The sequence below is a fragment of the Aythya ferina genome (assembly GCF_964211825.1).
Source record: "Aythya ferina genome assembly, chromosome: 2".
Taxonomy (NCBI): domain Eukaryota; kingdom Metazoa; phylum Chordata; class Aves; order Anseriformes; family Anatidae; genus Aythya; species Aythya ferina.
Window position 1 is genome coordinate 45,704,988 of NC_140297.1, and position 17,652 is coordinate 45,722,639.

At 38.1% G+C, this 17,652-nt stretch overlaps 1 protein-coding gene across 4 annotated transcripts in view; it reads left to right on the forward strand.

Moving 5' to 3' along the window:
• DNAJC13 (DnaJ heat shock protein family (Hsp40) member C13) overlaps positions 1-17,652 on the forward strand; it is a 53,762-nt gene that overhangs the window by 30,787 nt on the left and 5,323 nt on the right. For all 4 annotated transcript variants that reach the window (XR_014690506.1, XM_084511714.1, XM_084511716.1 and 1 more), the window contains 25 exons: positions 376-578; positions 1,597-1,681; positions 1,853-2,007; positions 2,571-2,616; positions 2,831-2,985; positions 3,607-3,808; positions 4,517-4,632; positions 5,475-5,553; positions 6,116-6,251; positions 7,362-7,546; positions 8,143-8,217; positions 8,367-8,486; positions 9,314-9,493; positions 10,262-10,429; positions 11,001-11,114; positions 11,446-11,562; positions 12,103-12,280; positions 13,328-13,419; positions 13,759-13,858; positions 14,224-14,298; positions 14,430-14,542; positions 14,966-15,135; positions 15,477-15,519; positions 16,286-16,459; positions 17,271-17,450. Coding sequence is in view for 3 of the 4 variants with exons in the window: in XM_084511714.1 (XP_084367840.1) it covers positions 376-578; positions 1,597-1,681; positions 1,853-2,007; positions 2,571-2,616; positions 2,831-2,985; positions 3,607-3,808; positions 4,517-4,632; positions 5,475-5,553; positions 6,116-6,251; positions 7,362-7,546; positions 8,143-8,217; positions 8,367-8,486; positions 9,314-9,493; positions 10,262-10,429; positions 11,001-11,114; positions 11,446-11,562; positions 12,103-12,280; positions 13,328-13,419; positions 13,759-13,858; positions 14,224-14,298; positions 14,430-14,542; positions 14,966-15,135; positions 15,477-15,519; positions 16,286-16,459; positions 17,271-17,450 (3,261 nt within the window). In the remaining variant the exon portion in view is untranslated. The remainder of the gene's footprint in view (positions 1-375; positions 579-1,596; positions 1,682-1,852; positions 2,008-2,570; positions 2,617-2,830; positions 2,986-3,606; positions 3,809-4,516; positions 4,633-5,474; positions 5,554-6,115; positions 6,252-7,361; positions 7,547-8,142; positions 8,218-8,366; positions 8,487-9,313; positions 9,494-10,261; positions 10,430-11,000; positions 11,115-11,445; positions 11,563-12,102; positions 12,281-13,327; positions 13,420-13,758; positions 13,859-14,223; positions 14,299-14,429; positions 14,543-14,965; positions 15,136-15,476; positions 15,520-16,285; positions 16,460-17,270; positions 17,451-17,652) is intronic.

A 17,652-nucleotide genomic window follows, 5' to 3' on the forward strand; every position in this document is an offset into this window, starting at 1 on the left:
GAGAGAAAACTAGGACAGAAGATCAAAAAAATCAATGAAATGTTTTTCCTGTCTGTTGAAATGCTCCAGAAAAGCCTTGACCAGTGCCATTAAACTAACAGTCACTCTGATACCTCAGTAACTCTTGCCAACAGCGTGTGAAAGGTTAAATGCCTTTGGTAATGCTGTCTACCCCCTTGTGGCCCAGTTTTGCCATGCTCAATCTGTCAACAATCTGTAAACATACTTCATGTTTACCAACTGGTTCTGTTAGAATTGCATGGATCTATGGTAAAGTCTGCAATGTGGCAGTTAGAAGCTTGTGTTGATTGTGAATGTTGAGGAGCAAACTTGATTCTGAGTGCTTGAATCAACTAACCTCTAATTCTGCAACAGATGCAGGAACTATGGGACAGTGGAAAGCTGACTTCAAAAACACGTTGCTGGGCTCAAGGTATGGACGGCTGGCGACCATTACAAGTCATCCCTCAGCTGAAGTGGTGCTTGCTTGCCAGTGGCCAGGCTGTGCTGAATGAGACTGACCTTGCTACGCTTATACTCAACATGCTCATCACAATGTGTGGATATTTTCCCAGCAGGTAAACACTAATTTTCAGCTGTCGTGGTTTAACCCGACCGGCAGCTAAACACCATGCAGCCGTTCGCTCACCCTCCCCCCTCCCTCTCTGGGACGGGGGAGAGAAATGGAAAGTGAAGCCCGTGAGTTGAGATAAAGACAGTTTAATAAGACAGGAAAAAAAAAATAACAAAATAATAATAACAATAATAATAATGATGATACAATGGTGATAATACGAAAGTAATAATAGTATGTACAAACAAGTGATGCACAATGCAATTGCTCACCACCCGCTGACCGATGCCCAGCCTAACCCCGAGCAGTCCGGCCCCCTCCCCCCGGCTAGCCACCCCTATATATTGTTTAGCATGACGTCAGATGGTATGGAATACCCCTTTGGCTAGTTTGGGTCACCTGTCCTGGGTCTGTCCCCTCCCAGCTCTTACTGCACCCCCCAGCCTGCCCGTTGGCAGGACAGAGCAAAGGCTGAGATGTCCTTGGCTTAGTATAAGCACTGCTCTGCAACAATTAAAGCATCGGGGTGTTATCAGCACTCTTCTCATTCTAAGCCAAAACACAGCATTCCACCAGCTACTAGGAAGAAAATTAATTCTGTGCTAACTGAAACCAGGACATCAGCAGAGGTGGCTAACTTTCTCATGCAGATGTAGAAATGCAACTTCTATCTTGAAGCCGAGTAGTACACTGTATTAAAGATCATTTTTGCAGTAGTAATTAATCCTGTGGGTTAATGGTTTGTAAATGAGACAATACTAACATTGTGGTAGGAACTGCAAGGACACATGCACGAGCTCAGTGCGTTCCTAATGCACAGCAACACAGTCTTATTCCTACAGACAGGTTCTTGTTTAAAGAAGCTTTATTTCCAAGTTAATGCATGGTATTAAACCACACTTAGTCTGATTTTTTTTTTTTTTAAAGCACTGAATCTGATCTTAGTAGATTGCTTAAGTTGCTTGTTCTTGAAAGAGAAAAGGCATGTTTCTGCTTGCTCCTGTACCAATTTCTTTTTTTAGGGATCAAGACAATGCTATTATAAGACCTTTGCCTAGAGTGAAAAGGCTGCTGTCAGATAGTACTTGCCTTCCTCATATCACTCAGGTAAGCAGCTCTAAAAAACACATTGAAATGAGTAAAAGTCTGACCTTGAACTTAAATGAGATTTTTAAGTTGACTTCCTTATCCCAATACTGAATTCATTAAAACTGGGATTTTGGTAGGTAACTTAGGCTATTTAAGCAGCTAATAGTAAATGCTTGTGTTTTATTTCAGCTGCTACTGACTTTTGATCCTATCCTTGTGGAAAAAGTCGCTATATTGTTGTTTCACATCATGCAAGATAACCCTCAGTTACCTCGTTTCTATTTGAGTGGAGTATTCTTCTTTATCATGATGTACACGGGTTCCAATGTACTTCCTATTGCAAGGTGAGGAAAAAGGATGAAAATGGTCCTTGACTTCTCATGCTCAGAAGGAGTGCTGCTCTAAATGCTCCTGGAAGTATGTGTGTTTTGTTAGAATCACCACGAGACTGCAGGCAAACACCCTTTAAAAGAGTTACCTCAACATTGTCAAGTCAGCAGCTAATGAAATGAGTTGCTTGTGACCCTGACAAGGAGGGAAGGGTCATCTTGTTTCATCCATGAAATGATGTAATGATGTAGGGCAGAATTTGTAGGGAAAGGCTATCAGCTTCTTTATGTGATGTAGAGGAAACAAACTTTCAGGAACAAGACTCAAACTGAAACAGTGAACGTAAGGCAGTACTTACACATGGAAGAACTTAATTTGGTGGGGTTCCCAAGGAATTCATGGTCTTGGTTCAGAGATTCATTCAGTGGTTGCTGTTACTCTTTTCATCTCAAAGTTAATGCATGAGAGTTGCCAGCTGGAGTTTGTTGGTCTGTTTATCTTTCAAAGGTTTCAGATCTGTTTTTAACTGATACTTTTTTAACTTTGTATACTTAAATAACTACTGTTTCTCTTCTAGGTTTTTGAAATACACACATACAAAACAAGGTTTCAAGTCTGAAGAAGTGAGTAGATCATGAAAATAACTGCCTGTTTTTCCAAATAGTTTTGTAAACCACCTGTTTGCTGTAACAGTACTTCATGCTTATTCTTAGTTCTTAAGAATCAGAATTTAAGAACTGTAAGGGAAAAGAGGGGAGGGTCTTCGAGATCTTAAGTTGGTTGGAAAGGCTGAAAATCCAATTAACTTTGAGATGGCAATGTCATCTTTTTCCATAGACAAAAAGTCAAGATATAGTTCAAAGAAGTATACTTGGACATATTCTTCCTGAAGCAATGGTGTGTTACTTGGAAAATTATGAGCCAGAAAAATTTTCTGAGATATTCCTTGGGGAATTTGACACTCCAGAAGCAATTTGGAGCAATGAAATGAGGTAATTTTTTTTTTCTGTCAGAGAGAAATCTGAAAAAGTATATCTGCTGAAGAGGTCTTAGCTTTAGCATTTCTACAGAAGGTCTAAAATACGTGTTTTCTGTGTTTCCACTGCTTTTTTTCTATTTGCCCTCTGCAAGAGCAATATCCTGCAGTGTCCTCTGCTTCTATCAAAAATTACAGGTGTGGAAACTGGCAGAGAGAAGGGGATTATTTCACTGAATGCCGAAAAGCCTCTTACATATGCCTGTGTCATACTTGACCAAGTTCCTTTCATGAATGGAGAATTCACTACTTATGTAGACTGTTTTGTACTTACTGTACTTGTTTGCCAGTATCACCAGTCTAGGAGATGCACCTCTAACATTACAGTATGCTTTTAGGGTCTTCCAAAAAGTAAAGAAGTATTGAGGGAGGGCAAAACGTCATTTCCATTTATTTTAAAATAAACGGAACTTTCTAGGCATTAAAATGTCTTCATGACAGAATAGGGCCTTTATCTCTTCTGTAAATTGTCAGGCTACTCGGGGAAAATGTTTGTGGCAGATATCAGTGAACACACTTACATGCTTTTTTGAGGACTCTGCTTGCCAAGTGTCAAACCAAACTTTGTGACTTTCAGACGTCTTATGATAGAAAAGATTGCTGCTCATCTCGCTGACTTCACCCCTCGTCTTCAAAGCAATACAAGGGCCCTCTACCAATACTGTCCTATCCCAGTTATCAACTATCCGCAACTGGAAAATGAACTATTCTGTAATATTTATTACCTGAAGCATCTTTGTGATACACTCAGATTTCCAGACTGGCCAATTAAAGATCCAGTAAGTAAGAAGAATTTCAGAATTTGCTCAGCTGTTGTTCTTTCAGAGTCCTAACAACTTAATGAAATCAAGTGCTAGGTTTGTTACAAACTGGAAGACAGAATTAATTAGTTATTTGTAAGTAAATATGTTTAACTTCATGTCAAAGCAAAATAGTCTTCATGCCATGTAGCAGCCACGGGTCAAGTATTTCTTCATGTACTGACTTAAAGTATGCAAACTTCAGGTAGTGTTTCAATGAGCCTTGAATGTTTTTTAGTTCTTATTTTTGTGCTGGACAGGAAACTGAGCAACTTGATATCAATACATTAACTGAACTGGTAAGATCTTGGTACAGTTCAGTGGTCTTAGATCTGTCTGATTGTCTAATCAACTTCATTTATTCATGCAGCTTTGCAGTTTTTGTAATATGGAGGTGTAAATTGCCCAACACTCAAGCATTTCTACCTTTTCTAATGTGACTTACAAAAATACTTTAAATTTGAGGCAGTCTTAATCTTGAATAAAACATAGTGCTGCAGTGAAGCCAAGTCTTGATTCTTACCTGAAGTGGGAACAATAGCTACTATGAGTAAGAGGATTAGTTAAAACGTCTTTGAATTTAGGGTGATGGGTGATAAGGGTACCTTAATAAAGCAGCACTTCATTGCAGAAGATGACGTGCTACAGCCAGTATAAATGAAACACTAATAAACTGTAATTATTTAGGTCAAACTGTTGAAAGATACCCTAGAAGCTTGGAAGAAGGAAGTAGAAAAGAAGCCACCTACGATGTCAATAGATGATGCTTATGAGGTTCTTAACCTTCCCAAAGGACAAGGACAGTAAGTTGCTTTCAGTATATCAAGTGGTGTATAACTGCAGTTACATAATGTCTGTACACTGAAACTGAATTTCCTTATCTCCGTACTCACAACCAATTAGTGGTACCAGTTGTGTCTAGCACCTACTTTCACGGCAGAAGAGTGCTTTCTTCTAAGAAGAAACAAAGCTTGAAAATTCAGCTCTGGTGTTTCTTTGAGAGAATAATTGTAAAGTATTAAGATGAACTGAAACTGGGAAAAATGCTTTGAGCTCTCAGCATTCACTAGGCTGCTCTACAGGATAAATATTAGACTAACTCCTAATGAGCAAAGAAGAGGGCAGCACTTGAATATGTTCAAAGTAGAACTCAGTTTCTCTAATCTTCCTTCCTTCCACCTGCCAGATCTTGTCCTTTTGTTAATGATAGCAGTGGGATTTTTCCCTTCCTATCTTGCCACTTGTTTCTGACATCAGGCGTCTAGAAGAGAACTGACACCATTTTATAGTTATGCTTCAAGAGCAGTGCACTTACTACAAATCGTGAGCTCATGTGTCTGGACTACTAATTGTTACTATTTATTTTTATTAGCTCTAAATTTAGACCCTTAATTCAAGGGTGACTTTGAGTTCCTTTTGGTTAGTATATCTCAGCAAGAGATATTAATATTAGTTTCTATTTTGTGGCTGTGTGAGTACCTCCATTCAGTTAATGGAGCAGGATTCTCAAATTAAAATACAAGAGCTTTGTAGTTTTCACTTAATTGCAATCAGTACTGTTCATAGTTCTGTCAGAATTCAGGCTTTTGTTTGTTTGTTTGTTTTTTTGGTGTTACTCAGTGTAATGGGACTTGTTCTCTCATAGGCATGATGAAAGCAAGATCAGGAAAGCCTATTTCAGGCTCGCCCAAAAATACCACCCAGACAAGAATCCAGAAGGCAGGGTATGTACAAAATATCTATGGTTTTAATAAGATGGGGACAAATTCAGCTGTTGCTTGTGTTAAGAGTTCTTAAATTTTCTCCCACTTAGGAGTTAAGTGAGTGTGAAAACTTATGTCCTAGGTGAATCCTAGAGTATAAAATTACTTATCTGTAGTGGTATTCAACTGATGTCACTCAAAGAATGGTAGGATTTCCACAGTAAAATCTAATGTAATCAGATCAGAAAACATCTCAAAAAGCATTTAGTTTAAACAGTTACTCAGGATGTAAATAAGCTAAGTGTTCCCTTTCAAAGATGGACTGAATCCTCTGCCATTCTTAAAATCAAACTTTATTTTCTTGTCATAGAAGAATTGATTTAGTTTTGGTCTCTTTCCTATGGTGGAGTTCAGAAAAGAAAACTGATCTGTAAACTGGTATTCTTATTTTGAGGTTATTCAGTATTTTCTAAAGTTTAATAAGGCAATAAATCTAGCACTATGATTAATACTTTATTTTACCTGTGTATAAATGAATCCTGCAGACTTGGAGTAATTTGGAGGTTGTTATCTTTATTTGCAGGATATGTTTGAAAAAGTTAATAAAGCATATGAGTTTCTATGCACAAAGTCTGCCAAAGTGGTAGATGGGCCAGATCCTGAAAACATCATCTTGATCTTGAAAACTCAAAGCATCCTCTTCAACAGGCATAAGGAAGGTAGGCATGTTATCTCAGAAGGATATTTTAAATGTCTTTAGTGGCCATTGCTGTCAACTTTAATCTCCTGTTTTGTTTAGTCTGTGTTCTATTGATCTGGTTTCTGGCTTGCCACAGCATTATGAAGCTATGGTAGGGGGCTTTTTCCATGAAATAAAATCCGTAATAGAGCTTAATGCAAAAAGCTTAAATAGTTTTTTTGAATTTTTCTGCTCCTACACCAATAAGTTTGAATCTTCCTGCATACATAACTGAGACTGACTTTTGTCTCTTCAGAACAGTCCTCACTAGTGTTTGTTCACCTAGATGAGAGATTCAGAGTATATCTGAGACTTGTCTCACTTGGTGAACCACACAAAAGTGTAATCTTGCAGAAATTCTGACTAGTGTTAGACCCCTAGGTGGGTGTGCTGTAACACTACTTCTTCCACAGCCCAAGTGAGAAAGAGGGGGGGGTAAAGTACCCTAATCCTAGATTCTAGCTATACCCTCACTGGCAGCTGGCACGTCCAAGCGATGCAAAGCCAGAAGTGTTCTGCTGCATAAGTGTGTTACAGTATGTTAAAATGAAAACCTCATATGCAATCATAGCTTTGTCAGTTGTGTGGAGGCACTGATGTTAGAGTAGACTTAATTAGGTTTGCTCACAGTCATTGTTCTTTATCCCTGCTGAACACTCCAGGAATGAAAATCATAATTGAAAACACAATTGCTCTGTTATACTAATAGGTCCTTACAGGTTCACTGTTAAACACCGGCCTAAAACTGTAGCTGACAAAGCTGTACAGATGTTTCTCCAGGGGCAGACACTATCTGGAAGGCTATTAGCTTGGGGGCTTCGTGAGCTGTAGATAAGTTATTTTAATCATGAAAAAGCTTTTCTTGTGAGTCTGCCCCTGACCTTTTGTCAGCTTCTAGTATGAACAGTCTGATGTGACAAGCAGTCAAATTGTGTGGACTACTCTATATTGCTGTAGTTATCCTAGGTGTTGGCTGTCTTTGATTCCTAGTCTTTGAATGCTGATATATGTTCCACTGACAATTATATGGTGTTTTTAATCGTGTAGACTTTGCATAGATGCAAACTTTGAGACTTTTTTTCTTTTTCAGAGTTGAAACCTTACAAGTATGCAGGCTATCCTATGCTGATTAAGACTATCACCATTGAAACGTCAGATGACCTCTTGTTTTCCAAAGAATCTCCACTGTTGCCTGCTGCCACAGAACTTGCTTTTCATACTGTCAATTGTTCAGCATTAAATGCAGAAGAACTGAGAAGAGAAAATGGAATTGAGGTAGGTTGAAATAAATTTATTGAAGGGGATTCCTGAAGTCTTAACTCTTGCACAGATGAAAATTCTAGATCCCTTTACTGCATAGGACATCAGATGCATTTAGGAATCACTCTTGGTTGTCTTTTGAAGTGTTAGTCCATTTCTACTTTCTCTTTCAGTTAGAGAAAGTCTCTTGCAGTTAGATGCAGTTAGAGAAGTCTCTTGCACAGTATATTCCTTTCCTGATCTAGGCTTCTAGTTGGCTTATCTACAGTTCAACAGAAATGATTACTTCTCTACCAAATTCTGTTGAAAGCTTCTCTATTCTGTATGTGAAAGAATAAACGTGAACAAGTCACTCAGCCGAAGGGTTTTTCATTGCGCATATTAGTTCACATATGTAAATGCTGTTGACTGTCATGAAGCACTAAATACTAGCACCAGCACTCACAAGGAATTTTGCCCTGCAAAGTGTTTGAGCAAGCAACAGATTATTTTGTCAAACAGGGCTTCTCTTCAGCCATTATAAATGGGTTTACCAGCTAATGTTTTATTTCTGACTTACTTTATTAGTTTTTGTTGTGACTGAACATACGCACATCATCCAATCCTCACAGGTATTGCAAGAAGCATTTAACCGTTGTGTGGCAGTCTTGACTCGTTCTAGTAAACCAGATGATATGTCTGTACAGGTAAGTTGTGGCAACTCTGGTTTATATCAACCTTGTGAGAAGTTGTATGTATATGTAAAGTAAAAAAAAAAAAAAAAAAAGTAAACATACATATATTTATACGTTTTGCTTTCATTTGGTACCAATAAAATACTGTTTTTTTTTAATAGGTGTGTGGACATGTTAGTAAATGTTACAGTGTGGCAGCTCAGTTTGAGGAGTGCAGAGAGAAGATTACAGAAATGCCTAACATCATTAAGGATCTCTGTAGGTTACTGTATTATGGCAAGGTAAGAGCTCTTACTTTTCCTAAATGAATATTTAACTATTAAACGTTTAGGGTAATGTTCTGGTTTTAGGGGAAATAAGACAGTTGCAGAAAGATGATCAATCACTTCTGTAAGATCCCAGTTAATCATTGTGGGATATAGAACTCTTGTTCTTAATGCTTGTATCTGAATCCATTTAGTGCTTAAAATGCACTTGCTATTAAGGTTCATGTATTTTTGACTCCTAATTGAATCATGCCTAGCTGAATTGTTTAATTCATTAGAATAGAAGGTAAAGATACTAGTTTTAAATGTAGATTCCTAAATCAGCAAAATATCTTGAGAACAGAAGTTTTTGAGCTGTGTAGCTCTTACAACTTAAGTCAGGTTATATGAATACTTAATTTTGTGTGAATTAATAATGGCAAGCTCATCTCCAACTTTTCTTGTTGGGTAAGGGAAAATAAGAACTTAAACCAAACTGTAATACTTGACTTGAGGTGCATGCCTATTCTGTAGTCCCTGCAGAACACGTCACCATAAAACACTCCTCTTGGAATCTCTGCCACCTTCTTAAATTGTTTATCCACCATTTCATCAACACTCCTTTCTAGGCTTAAGAAATAATTATTCAAAGACTCTTCTACTGAAGGATTGACTAATTAGACATGTTTCTTGTCTGCCAGCTATCTGTCTTTGAGTGCCGATGTTTTGTTCGCTTGTTTCTGTGCTGCTTAGACAGTACTGCAGAATTTCAAAAGTTTTGTCTTTAAATCTTTGTTTGGTAAGGCAGCCAGTTGGCTTTTGTTTGTTACAAGTACTGAAGTAAACTTTTTTTCCTCCCGCAGAACATACCACGAGTAGCTTCTTTGGGAGTAGAGTGTGTTAGCTCCTTTGCCTTAGATTATTGGCTGCAAACACATTTATTCCAAGCTGGAGTTCTCTGGTACTTGCTGGGTTACCTCTTCAACTATGACTATACACTGGAAGAGAGCGGTATTCAGAAAAGTGAAGATTCTAATCACCAGGTAATGTTAACAAGGTGCAGGCTTTCAGACACGGGTTGTTGCTTGCCATCTCTTACTGACAAAAACTAGGCATACTCAAATACTTTCTAGCATCATAGAGTTAAATGAACAAATATTAAAGCCAAAAAACTGGTTTCTAGCAGACTTTAGTCAGCAGAAAAAAGGTAAACTTGTGCTATGAGAATTTCTGTGGAGGAATTTCCCCTTCACTGAAAGGGTTGTCTAGTGATACCATGAATTTACTTAAAATACCTCCTTTAGCACTGCATTATCACTTTGGCCTATAGATATGTAAGTGGCTTCGCACTATTTTCCTTACGAAGTGATCCTCTAAGTAGGACACTTCTTTCTCAGTTACTGGATGAGATGACCTTTAAACAGTATTTTAGTTACTAAATCTTGTACTGCTGTTAAGAAAGGCTTATACTGGAATTTGGCTGCTGGCAGGAACCATTTTCTGATCAGAAGCTATTACCCTAAATGGCTTCCATAGCATTCAGTTTATCCTAGTGACCCATTTTTTCCTACACTGGTTATGTCTGTCTATATTTGTTAAGCCTGCAACAGCGATCATGTCTTGCTGTTCACCTAGTAGCTTTTAGTGCTTTATTAGACATCAGTGCATAATTAGCAATGCAGGTAAATAGGCAACACCAGTTCTTTTCATTTTGGTGTGGAAGTGTTGGGCAAATCTCTGTAGCTATTGATTCTTCTTCAGCTAGTTCTAGTTCTCTTGTAACTGTTCTTGTATTTTTTTTTTTTTTTCAGGAGGTAGCAAATAGCCTTGCTAAGCTTAGTCTGTTAGCCTTGAGTCGTCTTGGAGGGTATCTTTCTGAAGAACAAGCTACACCTGAAAACCCAGCCATCAGGAAAAGCTTGGCTGGAATGTTGACACCCTATATTGCAAGGAAACTTGCTGTGGTCAGTGCTACTGAGGTAAGCATCTGTTGGTCAAAACTTTGTCTATTGAGTTATGGAAGGAGTAACTAGTCACTTCTGACTTAAAGCACAGAGCTCTCTTAACACCAGCATTGTACAGAGAACAACAGAGCAGTTTTCCTCTGCAGTTGAAGTAATGTCAACAAAAACTGCTTTGCTTTCAAACTCAGCAGACAGGATCAACAGCTTGTTAAAAAGATTCCCAAAACAAATATGGGAGCAAAGAAATTGAGTTAGGTGTGTTGATGGCTTAAGGATTATAATGATGGAGAGTGAAGTCTAAACTTTTTAAAAGTGCTGAGGAAGTTATCTACAATAGGGATGCTGCTCACTGCCAAAAATAGGAGAATCTGAACTGTAGATTGAAGCAGAATAAAATAATAATAATTTTTAAAAAGTAACTTAAATGTACTGCTTTTCTGATATGTGGAAGGCTTGACACTTGAGACCTGCTTATGAAACTAGTTACTGAGATAGGATTAATTTATATCACGAAACGCTAATTAAAACATTATTTTGGATTATTATGCAGAGTAAGCTTAGACCACGTAAATTCGTTTTTTCCTAGACTCTGAAGATGCTTAACAGTAACACAGAGAACCCCTACTTGATCTGGAACAACGGGACAAGAGCTGAATTACTTGAATTCTTGGAATCTCAACAAGAAAGCATGATTAAGAGAGTAAGATGCTTCTTACTTCAAAAATTAACAACTTAAACAAAAATTAGTAGTGGGATTTAAAGCTATTTCATGTTTTGGTGCATCCTCTTGTCATACAGTTAATGCAGATGTCCATTGTTTACTCCTAAATGATTTTCTTCATTCAGTATTCAAAAAAAAAAAAACTGGGCTTGGTCATTACTAGTTGTAATGTTTCAATGTGTTTAGGGGTCCTGATTTTTTGCTAAAGCTGTCTTCTGTTAGTATTGTCTAATTAGCCAGGTTATCACTTTATATTTTCTACATGATTATTTGCTGTCTGAGCTTGTGCTGCTTGTCTATTTGTTTAAAGGGTGATTGTGACAAGAGTTATGGATCTGACTTTGTCTTTAGTGACCATGCAAAGGAACTTATTGTGGGAGAGATTTTTGTTAGAGTCTACAATGAAGTCCCTACCTTCCAACTAGAGGTGAGAGATCTAGCTAAAACTTTTCTGTTGAACTTAAAAACTAGTCAACTAGTATCTGAAATGTTACTCTTTGTCAGCACAAACAGAATGGAGAGAATAATAAATCTTATGGAAGTTATGTCCAATGTGATGAGCATGTATGTTATGGGAAGTCTCTTTTGGAGCAGAATAAACTTTAAAAGAATGGGTTTTTCATAAGATGTGCTGCTTTGGATGGCTTAATGCCTTTTTTCTACAAGCTTTCACTGCAGATACTCAGGTTGAATTGTTAGTTCCAGGAGGAAGTGATTCTGCCTAGTGGCATTGCTGTTCATCTATACTTATGAACAACTCTACATCTTAAAAGTGCTTTTCAAGTGGCTTTCGAAGGGTGTATTAACATATAAAAGGGGTTAATGTGGTTCAGATGCTATAGAGATGATGAAAAAATGCTTCCTGTTTGGAATGAACTATTAAATGTGGGGAAAGTGGTGTTGCTACACTCACTTCTAGTGTGAATACTATTGCATCACAACTTAAAATGCTCTCATCTCTTCAAAGCTTCCTAAAGCATTTGCTGCAAGCCTCTTGGATTACATAGGCTCACAAGCGCAGTACCTTCATACGTTAATGGCAATAACACAGACTGGAAAAGTAGAGTCCAATCAACACGGAGATCGGTTACGGAGAGTTGAAATGGCTCTGGAGGCCCTGAGAAATGTGATAAAACACAACCCAGGTAAGCTCAATAAGGCACTGATAGGCTTTCTTGAGGACAACTGCAAAAATAACACAGAACTTTTGAGCTCCTTTCTAGCTGGAAGATAGTTTTGCCAGCTAACAGACCTTAGTGGTGTTGATGGGCTATATATAGGCTTGTTTTTGTGCTGGAGAACATTATCAGTAGATGTATTTGTTTTGTGCAAAATCCAAGCTTTATCTGTCTTTGAAACATTGGCCTTTAACTTGAATTCAGGCCTGCAGTTGCTGGGATGATTTAAATTTTTTAAATAAAAGTCTTTTAAATAACTTTCTGTAATTGTTTGAAGAATCTTCAGCTGATTTTTAACTTCCTTGCATAAAAAAAAAAAAGCTTTGACCTGAGTACTGCATAGCAGTAAACACCTGAAAACATGTCAGTGCTTTTGCTCCTCCTAAGTAGGAGGAGATGATGCTCTTGAGAGTGGGCAGCTAACACCAGCAAACACCCGTGAGTGCAAATACCGTTGTATAGACAGGAGAAGTCTGAGATGCTGTGGTTTAAGATGTTCTTGTTGTAACAGCAACTCATTAGTCATGGCTTCTTGTGATACCAGTTAGGGTTCTCTGTATTTGGCAACTGTAACCCTGAAGGCAACTGTTACTGTTATAGATAGTATCTGTCCTCCCAGCTGTAGGAATCCAAAACATCGTGTAGTTGAAGCCAAGTAGAAGTACTGGTGACCAACGATAAATAAAATAACTGAACTTCTTTAATTGTCTTGTAAGAATGCATGTTAGTTACATTAGTTAATTGATAATCCAAGAAGTAGCTCAGTTTTTTTTTGTCTTAGAGGAAGTACCCTTTTCTTTTGAAATACCATTGATCAAGACTTTGTGGAAGCTAGGTTAATATGCGGGGTTTAATTTAATTCTGTTGTAGTTCCTGTTCTGCAGGAGCTGTTGCAATTACTGTGTCAGACCATACACATTACTGTCTTTATGTATAGTCAAATGTAGACTTGGGATGGCCTTCGGTGAGTGTTTTGGTTCATGTGAAGAGAATAACTTGCTTGATCTCTTGCAGGTTCTGAGTGTGAATGCATAGGTCACTTTAAGTTGATATTCTCCCTTCTGCGTGTTCATGGAGCTGGCCTGGTGCAGCAGTTGGCTCTGGAGGTAAAACAAAACAATCAAACCCAAAACAAGCAACCAAAACGATGGGTGCCCTATGCAATTAGCATATACATGTATAAGCCAGATTATGTAACTGTTAGAGTAATACCAAAAACGTGTTGAGGATTGGGATCCTAGGTGTCGGGCAGCTCCCTTGGGGAACAACTGATAGCTTTTCACTTGTCCTTGTCCCCCTCTTCCCCAAGGTAAGTCAAGTTCATGGCAGTGAGCACTGTAAGTGCAGTTACATTGGCTACTAAGTTGCTTCATCATACACTGAATTTTCCTAGTGATGTCTGAAAATCTAGAATGTAATCGCGTCTTGTTTCTGACCTTTTACAGGTAGTGAACATAGTGACAAGTAATCAAGAATGTGTTAACAACATTGCTGAAGCAATGGTTCTTGCAAACTTACTGGCGCTCCTGCATTCCTTACCTTCGAGTATGTACTGTATAATTCTTGAAGTCTTGCAAGGCAAAGTGTTCTGATTCAAAAGCTTGTTAGAATGCAGTTGACTGAACTCCTCACTATTAACTGTTAAAACAGTACTCCCAGTGGGGATGATTACAAAAGCCATTTTAAGTAACCTGTTTATCTTAAATGTGTGAGCTGAAGCGTTTAAATTGCAGGTATTCAAATTGCATTTGAATTGCATAGTATTTCATTGACTAATTGTTTTCAGGAACTGAGTAGTAATTAATAAGTTTCTGTAATAGAATGAATGTATGATTGATGTTTGTTGTTAGTTTATCTTTGATTAGTTAAACTATATGGTAGTTCTTAATACTACTTATCTATCTTGACAGGTCGGCAACTGGTCCTTGAAACTTTGTACGCTTTGACATCAAGCACAAAAATAATTAAAGAGGCCATGGCAAAAGGTAGAGTAGTAAATTGAAAGCTATTTTTTCTGTAACAGTAGACTTAAAATATGATGGTCAAATCAGTGAATTTTATACTACTTGTGACCAGAAAAAAAAACAACTGAATGCTTCCCTATCTCTTTGTACAGGTGCTTTAATCTACTTACTGGACATGTTCTGCAACTCAACTCATCCACAGGTCCGAGCCCAAACAGCAGAGCTCTTTGCCAAAATGACTGCAGATAAGCTCGTGGGTCCAAAGGTAAGAATCTGAACTGCTCTTGTTGGAACTCTTGTCTCAACAGCAACAGCCTTTCTCTAAAGACTCAACAATACCAATAGTTCTGTGATTTAAACATTCATGTGAAGAGGAAAGTAGTTTTTTTCAAAAAAAGCAGTTAATTTTTTTAAATTTCTGAGCAGATTCCTACAAGTGTTGTATCTGTTGTAACTATTGCAAGCAGTTTGGTTCCAGGTTCCAGTTTGTACTGACTTTGTCATTAGGGACCCCAATTTCAAATCCGTCTCTAGCTGTGACTATCTAAAATGATAATACTGGGTGTATTTTATTACTATCCAGGTAACTAGACTTACTGAGGTTCTCAACCTTTTTTTCAGTAAGGGTCTTTTTTGTTTGTTTAGGTGTTACACAATTCTAAATGTCAATTCTGTTCATCCTTTCTAGGTTAGGATTACACTAATGAAGTTTTTACCTGGCGTCTTCATGGATGCTATGAGAGACAACCCTGAAGCTGCCGTTCATATCTTTGAGGGAACTCATGAAAATCCTGAGTTAATTTGGAATGACAACTCCAGGGAGAAAGTATCAACGACAGTTCGAGAGATGATGCTTGAGTACGTGGAGACCTGCTGCCTAAGCATTTCCTCGGAGATGCTCCTTTAGTGAACCAGAGTTATTGGGGAAAAACTATCACAGGGCTCTGTCTGTAAAATGTAGAATCTTTGCAATCCAGACTTCAGTGAAAAGGAAATGTTCCCTGTGGTATACTGCAGGCGTAACTCAGTGGTTTATGCATCTAGATAAGTGTTCACTGCCACAACATTTAGCAGGAGGAGAATGGGGTTTTAAGCTATGGGAAATACTTCACAAATGGAGGGAGACTGATGTGGTGTCACAGTAGGGAAAGACTGCTGCTTCTTCTGCTCCTTAAACCATCTTTTTTCTTTTTTTAAAGGCACTTTAAACTTCAGAGGGACAACCCTGACACTAACTGGAAGGTAAAAGTTATTGTTTCTGTTTGAGATGCTCCTAGGGAGAATACAAGACAGCTGATAACACATGCCTGTTTAACTTTCTCTTGATGTGCTTTCTTCATACTACTCAGTGTACCAACAGGAATTCAGTGCTGTGATAACTGTTTTATTTTTATTTTTCATTACTTCTTATGCTTTGAAGTCAGACACTTAGCAGTGGTTTTTTTGCCAATACTTCAAGTTCTCTGATAGTTCGGGCCATTCTAAAAATTCAGTGACCAAGGAAAGTACTGGCTTGCTGGAAAAAATCTTGTCACTTATTACATAGCTATAGTAAACTATTTACCAACCAACGGGTTAGAAAACATTCAGAAATGTTAGTAAGACACTGCATCTCAGATATGATTGTCCTGATGCATTTTTTCATGTCAGGTCAATCAGTGATGTCTGTTTTTTCCACGATACCTTCATAACGGCAGAAGAAAGGAGAGGCCTGTTTTATCAGCCACGTTACTGATACTTCTCTTTTGTTAATGTTTACCCCAGTATAGCTATAGACACAGCTACTTGTGTTCTTTGAAAGAAAAGTCCGCTGTAGCAGTATGACCTGCACTGTGATGTTCTTTCTACTCTTCTTACCTCATGTTTCCTCAAAATGAGATGCTTATTGTTCTTCCCATAGCTCCATTCTGACGAATAGTTCAGTCCCACAGTTATGATGTTAGAATTACAGATCTTGCAAATATGCCTTGCTGAGTAATAACTCCCTGTTTTCTTTACAACTTAACAGCTGCCTGAAGACTTTGCTGTGGTGTATGGTGAGGCAGATGGTGAACTTTCGGTGGGGGGAGTCTTCTTAAGGATTTTTATTGCCCAGCCGGCCTGGGTTTTACGGAAACCAAGGGAATTTCTCATTGCACTGCTGGAAAAGTTTACTGAACTACTGGAGAAAAATAACCCCCATGTAAGTTGTAGTTTTTACTCTGTTCTTTGTATTTGTTTAGAAGCCTCATGCTACTGGTCTTCTAGTATCTGATTAACTTCAGTTCTCACGCTTTCTTCACAACACGAATGGTTTGTCTACTTTAAACATACCTACATGCTTTTACATAAACAACTTCTAAATACAAGTCAGTGCTTCTAAAGCCTCAGAAGCCATAGAACTAGCTCTGGTAAGTCTTGAAGGTTGATGTTGCAGTAGTGACAAGACTTAAGAAATTGTTCTTAATTATTCATTTACTGACCAACCTAAGAAAATAGCTCTTGCTTTATGCATCCTAAACTTTCATGTCTTGACAACTCTAATGTCCTTCTCTAACACTGATTTCCCACTCTGATGGGGTAAGTTACATGACCTAAATATGGTTCCCGCCTAAGAATTAGCTTAATACAGTAGAGCTAGTGTTCTGTAGTTTGAATGAGGATGTTAAACATTCGGTTAATAATATCATTAAGTTACTGACTTAATGTTGTCAGGCTTTTCCTGGGCACATCAGCACCTGTGGTGCTGTGTGTGCACAGGCTACAGCCAGACATTGGCTTCTCTAGATACTGAAAATGGTGCTTAATTTCTATGGAATCTGGGTTCCTGAGATTCAGTGAACATCTACTGCTTTTGGAGCTGATTGCATTCTCTTAAAGTTTAAGTTTCAAAGCAGAATCGCATGATAAAGACATTAGGAACAAAATCTAATGCAGAACAAGAGAAGTGTTACCATTTTGGGGATTTGTTAGGCTTTACTGAGTTATTTTCTGGTTTTGTATTTTTCCTACAGGGGGAAACCTTAGAAACCATTACCACAGCAACTGTGTGCCTGTTCAGTGCTCAGCCTCAGCTAGCCGATCAAGTCCCTCCACTTGGGCATCTTCACAAGATCCTCCAAGCCATGAACCACAAGAACAACGCCATTCCGAAAAGTGCCATTCGTGTCATGCACATACTGTCTGACAATGAGGTACAGAATCATTTAAACAGTCCAGAACAGTGTAGTTGGAGTTCGTGGTGGTTAGTAATGCTTGTAGAAAGGAATTATGCTGACTGTAAATACCACGTACCAAGTGAACAGGGACTTTAGTTGATGAATGGAGAATTGGTAGGTTAAAGGAACTGAGAAACATTGTTTCTTATGGGAATTTATGGTTGGCTGACCAGATCTG